The sequence below is a fragment of the Astyanax mexicanus genome, chromosome 18, assembly GCF_023375975.1.
Source record: "Astyanax mexicanus isolate ESR-SI-001 chromosome 18, AstMex3_surface, whole genome shotgun sequence".
NCBI lineage: Eukaryota > Metazoa > Chordata > Actinopteri > Characiformes > Acestrorhamphidae > Astyanax > Astyanax mexicanus.
In genome coordinates this window covers 17,810-27,500 of record NC_064425.1, presented here as the reverse complement: position 1 = coordinate 27,500, position 9,691 = coordinate 17,810, and the positions used below count along the sequence as shown (strand labels likewise).

At 38.7% G+C, this 9,691-nt stretch overlaps 1 protein-coding gene across 1 annotated transcript in view; it reads left to right on the top strand.

Annotated features, from left to right (window-relative positions):
* Nucleotides 1-8,942, top strand: part of pitpnm3 (PITPNM family member 3) — a 106,391-nt gene extending 97,449 nt beyond the window's left edge. The window contains 3 exon segments of the mRNA XM_049467217.1: nt 6,751-6,939; nt 7,311-7,459; nt 8,743-8,942. Coding sequence (XP_049323174.1) covers nt 6,751-6,939; nt 7,311-7,459; nt 8,743-8,904 — 500 coding nt within the window. The 3' untranslated portion in view covers nt 8,905-8,942.
* The last annotated feature ends 749 nt before the right edge of the window (nt 8,943-9,691 follow it).

Genomic DNA, 9,691 nt, shown 5'->3' with positions numbered 1-9,691 from the left:
CTGTCTCTCTGTTCTTCTCTGTCTCTCTGTTCTCCCTCGGGATCACAGTTAACCTGAGCGTCTGCACAGCTTCCTCTCTCTCTGTGTTTCAGTCTCGCTGATTTAATCCCCAGAGCAGCAGCCTGCCTCTCTCTATAATGAGATGCTGGTTTATTTACAGAACATTACAGCCTAGTTTTGGGACTCAGACACACATTTAACTAACTTGTCTGCTGCGTCTGATTTGCCCTTGCTTTTAAACTGGGCTCCCAGCAAGAAAAAAAAATAAGTGGGACGAGTGATTCTGAGATTTTGGTTGGTTGAGCTCAAAAATGTAATTTAAAGATAAAGAATAAATAGACTGAAGGTTTTAGTAAAGGCTGATGCAGAAAGGAAGAGAAAGAATGGTGTTTTATAGGCTGTAATTTGTCACAGTGGAAACAAAACCTTGTATCTGTAAAATGTTGTTGGTATTAAATTCTTCATTGCAGTTCAAGCTGCTTTATAAAGTCAGTTTTGATCTGTATTATTATGTTGTGAAATTTCTGCCTGTTTCCCAAAAGATGTTCTGGATTGAAGCCTCTGATTCAGAACACTGAACACAAAGAGCCTGTTTATATCTGATCACTTTATATGATAGAAAACTAAATTACATCTGGATCAGATTTTAACCGCATGCGTTTCACTCGGGATTCAGAGATTTCTGCAGTTAATCAGACTGAGATTTGAGCTGTGGTTAAAAATGCTAATCCACATAAAAAAACACAGTTGTTTATTTCTTCAGTTCTTTTATGAACGGCTGCTGTCAGGAGTTTTGCACGCTGTCGTGCGTCAGCAGGCTGTTCTGATGAGAAAATACCTGTTTAGACTGATTTTTACACTGCAGAGAGTTTCAGATGTACATGTGTCTTGGAGAGATGTGAGAGATGTGTTTACACTGTTATAACTGTTTATAAATGTGTTATATAGCCTGTGGCATATATATGGTGATTGGCTGGTTTGAAAGAGCTCTGATTCAGATTAAAACTAAGATTTAACCCTTTAATAAGTAGTTCTTTTAGGGGTTTTAGTCAAGACTAGTGAACCATTTCACACTCAACTTAAAATTTTATGATTCAAATCTATATATTATATATAATGCAGTACCTTTTAAAGTGATAATAAACCACTGACACTGAATTAATGAACAGCCTTAATGAACGTCTACAAAAAACTGTTTTTTATTGTTTAAACAACTATAAGTGTTTAATGTGTTCTATATAGATGCATCATCTTATTAAAAAACAATTAATAAAGAATTAAAGAACCCTTGAAGAATACTTAAAGAATTCCAACTAAGACCCTTTTCAATGTCTTTCTAGTGCACTTTAGTAATGCTGTAGTATCTGTTGCTCAAGATTCAAGATTCACAGACACTAGTGCGTTATTAAGAGCACTAGAAAGACACGGGAAAGGGTTCTTCTTACTGTGTTTTGTACTTCACATGATTTTAATAGCTGTAGTGATTTCTACATTCCGGTTCTTGGAGGAGACTCGCTGTTTTCTGGCTCATTTCTGGCAGAAGCAGATCTAAAAAAATATCTTAGAGCGAATGACTAAGCTCTTTCACTTTACGTATCTCTCTCTGGAACAGAGCATCTGATAAAGACATACATTTAAATGTAGATCTATGATTGTTATCGGAATTAAATCAATTAAAATCATGAAAATTCAAATATTGCATTTTATGACAATATGATAACAGCCAACACTTAAAGTAATGATAAGCGTATTATATACTGTAATACGTGCAGTATTATTATTATAGATGTGTGGAGTGTGATTTAATACTTATTTAAACTGTGATCTAAAGTCCAGTAAAGGAGCACAAATCCCACAGACTTTACCAGATAAACTAGATTAATAATTCTGAAATTTTACTCTTCTGACCACAATAAACAGAAGTCAGAATAATTGTTATAACACACACACACACACACATCTACAGGCTGGTTTAATGCACTAATTAATTACAGCAGCCACATGGAGAGGCTCTGGTTCAGTCTCCCGTGTGGAAGGTAGTTCCATCATTACAGTGATCACAGATCCGCTCTGCAGATTTTAATGTGATTAATGTGATTAATGTGATTAATGTCTGTAATATCCAGGAAAAGCGCGGCTGTTTGCTTGTTTATGGTTTTTCTGGGCATCGACTTCATTTGTTCATCTGCTCTGAATTTCAGCACGAGGAGGGAAACTGTGGATGTTGTAGATTTTTATTGTGGAGTTATTTTTCTCTCAGGAGCTCGCTGTGGACCTGCAGCCTTATTTTTATTTTTATATTTTTTATCGTCCCTCGAGCTCAGAGCTCATATTCTCTCTCTGTTACCCATCAGAAACCCCACACATCTCCTCATCACACCATCAGATCATCACACCATCACACTATCAGACCATCACGCCATCAGATCATCACACCATCAGACCATCACACCATCAGATCATCACACCATCAGATCATCACACCATCACACTATCAGACCATCACGCCATCAGACCATCACACCATCAGATCATCACACCATCAGATCATCACACCATCAGATCCTCACACCATCACACTATCAGATCATCACACCATCACACTATCAGACCATCACGCCATCAGATCATCACACCATCAGATCATCACACCATCACACTATCAGATCATCACACTATCAGATCATCACACCATCACACTATCAGACCATCACGCCATCAGATCATCACACCATCAGACCATCACACCATCAGATCATCACACCATCAGATCATCACACCATCACACTATCAGATCATCACACTATCAGACCATCACGCCATCAGATCATCACACCATCAGACCATCACACCATCAGATCATTACACTATCAGACCATCACGCCATCAGATCATCACACCATCAGACCATCACACCATCAGATCATCACACCATCAGATCATCACACCATCAGACCATCACACCATCAGATCATCACACCATCAGACCATCACACCATCAGATCATCACACCATCAGATCATCACACCATCAGATCATCACACTATCAGATCATCACACCATCACACTATCAGACCATCACGCCATCAGATCATCACACCATCACACTATCAGATCATCACACCATCACACTATCAGACCATCACACCATCAGATCATCACACCATCACACTATCAGATCATCACACCATCACACTATCAGATCATCACACCATCACACTATCAGATCATCACACCATCACACTATCAGACCATCACACTGTTATGGCCTGGAAAGCCAGACCAGTAACATAAGGTAGGACGACACCCGCACACACATTTTAAGCCCAGACCAAAGATACCAACCACAGAAATACAAGCCAAAATGATTTATTTTAAATAAATAGTAGCATTTACGTCAGGGATAAGAAAGAAACAAAACTAACTTAGAAGTTTACAGCTAACTTACCTAAACTTAACTAAAAAAAAGGAAACAAAAATACATAAATCTTCCCTCCCTCCCTAACTAACAAAACACAGGAGAAAAGAAACCCCCTCCCAAAGAAACAGGCCTTATCCCCTACAGTGCTACCTTGGCTTTTAGTATCATCACACCATCATCACACCATCAGATCATCACACCATCAGATCATCACACCATCAAATCATCACACCATCACACCATCAGATCATTACACAATCAGATCATCACACCATCAGATCATCACACCATCATACCATCAGATCATCACACTATCAGACCATCACACCATCAGATCATCACACCATCTCCTCATCACACCATCAGATCATCACACCATCATACCATCAGATCATCACACCATCAGATCATCACACCATCACACCATCTCCTCATCACACCATCAGACCGTCTCTCTCTCTGTCTCTCTCTCTTCTCTCTCTTCTCTCTCTCTCTCTCTCTCTCTCTCTCTCTTTCTCTCTCTCTTCTGTCTATCTGCCTGCCAGCATCTGTCACTGTGCCGCCAGGACTGTGGGTGATGATCTGCTCAGCCTGAGTTATACAGGACAGTATTTAGTATTAGTTGAGGTTTCTTACTTGATTAGTATGTATTTGATCACAGATATGTAATTTAACATAATTCATCAGTTTATTAAGCCTGTTTTCAGACCAGCTCTATTTGATCCGGTTAAAACTAACTCTGGTCCGTTTGTAACTTTAGCTGTAACTGTGTGTAAACAGGGATAATTTCACTGTATAGTGAGGAACTATTGTAAAGAAAACACTCTGCAATACAGAGTTAATAATGATTATCTTCAGTAACATTTCTGCTATTATTCATATTAAAGTGTAGAATAAACACCTTAATCTCTCTGATTCGTCATGAGCTCAGTACCTGATGTACCGGCGCATGTACCGGCGCAGTGTGGCGTGATGTCCTGTGTTCTCTGTTAGATATTAGTCCTGGGAGATTCCTGATCACGAATCTGAGAGAGATCCTGCATTTATATTCTGCCGCCGCCGGGCTCTTTAGTGACGGTGAAATTAGGAGGAGCCGCGGCGCTTCCTGTAGAAAAGGTCAGAATCTGAGAGGTTAATCCAGAACCTGAAGGCCGTGTGCAGATCAGCCTCCTGCAGCAGGTTTCACAGATTCTGACGTTCACATTAAAATACAGCAGCATTATTCTGCTCACGCTCGGTTCCTGCTGTTCAGAGGAGCTGTAGAGATTCAGCGTCTGAGGAGCTTCATCTGATACGACTTCTCCTCAGAACCTGCATCTCATTCCTTCCTGAACCTCCGCTTCCTCTGCTCTTCATATAAAGGTGATCTAACAAAGTGCTGTAAATAAACATTTACCCCCAGATTTCTTTTTTTTTTAGATTAACAAACACATTTGTGTATCAGACAACCTGATAATCTTAAACGATAAATTAATTTATTATCCAAATCTCCCTGTCCCTTTGTGAATAAATATTTGCCCCTAAACCTAATAGCTTAGTTGTGCCACTTTTGGCTGTAAACAAGTTTTTCTGATAACTTGCAATTATTAATGTTCCACTCCTCTTTACAAAATTGTTTTAATTCAGACATTTTTTAATTTAGTTTAGTTTGAGCCGTTCAGAGCTGGAATTGTTTGTGTGCTTTGGGTCATTGAGGTCAGTAAGGAACAGATGGACGGATTCTGATTCTCCTTCAGGATTTTCTGATAAACATCAGAATTCCTGCTTCCATCTATTACAGCAAGTTATCCAGCAGCTCCAGATCATCATAACACCATCCTACCACCACCATGTTTTAATGTTCAGTATCTTTTTATGAAATTATGTGTCTTTCAATGAATATGGATGTGATTTATGACAGATGTTACCTGTTAACATGAGCTTCACCTAAAACTGCTCTGGTAGATGTTAGCTGTGTTTAACGCTCTTGGAATTTACCAGAGTGGAAAACTAGAGTTCTCAACTTACAGTAGAAAACGTTTAGCTCTTTCCCTCAAACACAAAGATCTCAGTGCTTTACAATAAAATCTTGTTTTCTTTTGTTTCAGTAAGAGGCTCTTAAACTCGTCTGATTTTGGTCTCAAAGTGAAAATATTCTGTTTCTAAATCTGCTTGAGTACGAGTATACACACACACACACACACGAGTATCTGGGATAATGGGCGGGTTCCTAGAAATAAGGTCAATTGAATAATGTAAATTTGTCTTTTTTTAGCTGAATAAGTGGGTGAGTGTTCACTCCACTCAAAGTTCACATCACTTTAAAAGCTGCTCTTTAGTGCAGTTAGTCATCGCAATTCATCCGTGCAAAACCCTTTCAAATACAGCAGCAACAAAAATAAAAGAACTGCATCAATTCACTTTATTAATTTAGTATAATAATGGTTGTTTTGGTATCAATCTGATCCCAGCAGATCAGAGTTTAGACCAGATCTGATTCTTTATCAGAGGTAGAATATAGAATAAAAACTTTATCCAGAGATGCTGTGTGTGTAAATTTAAATATCCATATTAGTGCTACAGGACTTTATCATGCTTTCCCACAGTCCCTGATAAAGTACAATATTTATATAAAGAATCTGCTGTTAATCACAGATTAATGAATTAATAATTAGACTCTAATAATTAGTCTAAACCTGCAAACAAGATTAATCTGATTTTTGTTAAAAATGCTGATGAGAAGGTGATGATTTTATCAACAGTGTTTAGTAAAACTGATCCTCTGGTTCCAGATGAAAAACTGCTCTTGAACCAGGTTAAAGTCATCGAAACACAACAGCTGGATTCACCTAAAATGTTTATACTGTGAAGTAATGCTCACAGCATCAGGTGATTCTTAAGCTTGTTGTGCCCCTGTGATATCTGATGTTCATATCACATATATTAAGCACACCAGTTTTCTCTGGTCACTGCTTGAGTTTTTATTAGAATTCTTTTGAAACAGTTCTTTGGTGTTTGTGATGCTGAAAAATGAATAATCTGCTGTTTCAGGGCCGTTTTTTCTGTTATTGAAGCTGAAAACCAGTGAAGGTCAATATTTCAATTACAATGGAACATACGCTCTCGTTCATTTTTAGCGACGGGTGTTAACTGATAATAATAAAGAGATGATGACTGTACTGCATGTGTTACAGAAGGCCTCTAAAATGAAATGCTTTAAATTAAACCAACTAATTCTAAGGATTATTTAATGTAATTTAATTTACTGAATTGCTGAGTTCTGGTGAAACACAGATTCATTTAAACCTGATTAATTGAACCTGATGTATGATGTGTTTCTTTCCTCACAGTCGATGATATTCACACTCACCCTGAGATGTTTCTGAACGGAGGTCCGGCTGCAGCGTCCGGATCCCCGCGAGCGGAGGAGGTGGAGCGGGGGGTGAAGCAGGGGGGCGGCCGCAGGGCCAGTCTGACCAGTACAGACAGCCAGTCCTCCGGCTGCTGGGAGAGCAGGATCAGCAGCACCGTCTCTAACAGTGAGTGACTGTAGAACAGATCTCAGATCAGCTAAACTCAGACTCAGGTCTGTTAATCGAGTTCCTTCATCTCGAGCTCATTAAACATCATCATTATTCTCTAAATGAAAAGTCCTGCAGCTGAACTCCGGCTGAGCCGTAACACTCTTCTGCTGGAGTCTTTACTGCTTTAAAAGCTTTAATGTTCCGTCCATCAGAACCAATCAGATACAATCAGACACAATCAGAACCAATCAGAACAGCTTTAATCACTCGTTAGTTTGGGTCTGATAAATGATGCTGTTCTTTACTGCAAAAGACCCTGTGCTGGAGATTATTATGAGCGCTATCATAAAAGTGTGTGTGTGTGTGTGTGTGTGTGTGTGTTTCAGTCTCCAGTAGCTGGTGGGGTTCTAAGCGTCTGGATTACTCTCTGTATTGTCCTGATGTTCTCACTGCGTTTCCCACTGTGGCTCTGCCTCACCTGTTTCACGCTTCTTACTGGGAGTCTACTGACGTCGTGGCCTTCCTGCTGAGACAGGTAACACATATATTAGGGTTTTAATGGTGTCTGTGATGGTATGTGACGTATTTTGATCTATACAATAGCCATAAACATCTACATCAGCCTGAATAGTTTCTATTTATTCTTTATTCAAGCCACAGAAATAAGTTTGGACAGAATGAAAAATACAAAAAAAGCCCAGTTTCTTACATACATGTCTGGTCGACCTTATTACCTTTTTAAATATAGATCCATTCCTGCATCTCAGGCCTGTAAGTTGGGATAGTAACATATTTACCACTTTTTATTGTTGACAGTCTTTCCTGCAGTTGTATTTGACCAAGTAATGAAGTGATATTTTGTCCAGTTCTTCCTGTAAACACGTCTTAAGATGTGCAACATTATGGGTATAATATTCACATTTATTTTATTACATTCTCTATAGGCTCCAGTTCATTACCTGCACCCTCCTCTTCTGCAGTCCTGAAATGTGAAAATAACTAATAACTAATAACTAATCTAGTAAAGTGAATCAGATAAAACATGACATATCATGGGTTCATACTGTCTGCAAAATAAAAAAAGTTTAAAGTAAATAAAAGAAAGACGCTGTTTTCTTATTTGCTGCTGCAGCTAACAGTAGGGAATATGAGGCTCAAACTGATTTAGTGTAGAATTATTTTTATATTCTTTTAATTCTTTAGGTTCCACAAACTCACAGGATATCTAAAGGTTTCTATTAATATCTGTGTAATAATATAATAAATAATAATAAATCCTTGGATCTGCTCTTCCAAAAAAAAACTTAATACAAGATCATCTGTTATTGATTTCTGAAAATTCCCATCATGCCCGGCACCTGAGTCCTGGCCTTGTCAAAGAAGCAAGTTAAACTAGAAAGCTGCATTTAGAGTCATTCCTCAGTGATATAATATAAAGACCCTAAATGATTAATCATTAATCATACAGTCATCAACCAAGCGTTTCTGAGGATTACGATACAGATCTGTTTTTTACCTGCAGGTCAGGATGTGTACAAAATTCAAAAAACTGAAATATCGACCTGTATTCCTTTATTTATAAAAACATCCTGACCTGCAAACCTATCAAAACATAACACAAGAGCTGAGTTGTGTGTGTTTGTGTGTGTGTGTGTGTGTGTGTGTGTGCGTGTGTGCGTGTGTGTGTGTGTGTGTGTTTGTTTGTGTGTGTATGTGTGTGTGTGTGTGTGTGTGTGTGTGTGTTGTGACGCAGTGAGGGAGACGGGAGAATGTGATCACAGGTTATTTATGCGTGTCTCTGCTCCGGGTGATTGACAGGTGATGCACTGTGATTGTGTGAAGACTCAGGAGGCCGAGAGCTCCGACGCCACGTCCTTCTGCCCCTCCAGCCCCAGAGAGAAGTGGCTGCGGAGACGAACGCACGTCAAACTAAGAGTAAGAATTTATACTGTTGTAACAGCTATTATTACCCTGTTATAACAGCTATTATTACACTGTTGTAACAGCTATTATTACACTGTTATAACAGCTATTATTACACTGTTGTAACAGCTATTATTACACTGTTGTAACAGCTATTATTATACTATTGTAACAGATTTGAAGCCTGTGTGTTATCTATTTATTTGTTGATTTTAATAGATAACAGATAATATTATATACGCTACCAGAGAACAAGTTACCTCATTTATTTGAAAGCACTTGCAGCTGAAGTGTGTGATGATTCAGTCGTGTAGGATTTAATTCAAGAAACAGGAGCTTTCATTTCTGACGTGTTAAACAGCAGCAGAACTATTAACTCATCACTGTTCGTCCTGCTGCTCTTTATTTACAAACAACAAGACCTTTAAAACCTGATCCAGCATGACTCGCCTTCAGTCTGCTAAAGCTCACCCACCCCCATCCACTGCTGAATCACCTCTGCATTAGATTCCAGCCCTGATATCTGATTTTAGCCCTGAAATCTGCCTATAAAGCTAAAGTGCGATGTTAAAGCCCGAAGCTCCTCAGGATCCAGGAAATCCTCAGACTCTTCTCTGTGCTGAAACTCAGGAAGTAGAATAATGTTCTCTAGATTTCCTGAAATCTGTGTCTTTATACTACATTTAAATATGTAAATGAATCATTTTTAAAGGTTGTAACTATCAGTGGCTGCTTGTGCATATTGTTTATGTTTGCATAGACATTGTTTAGTACATCCAGCAGAGAGCAGTTAGAGTGGTAACGTGGAGGAGGCTGTGATAATTCACTTTACGCAAAAAGTTAT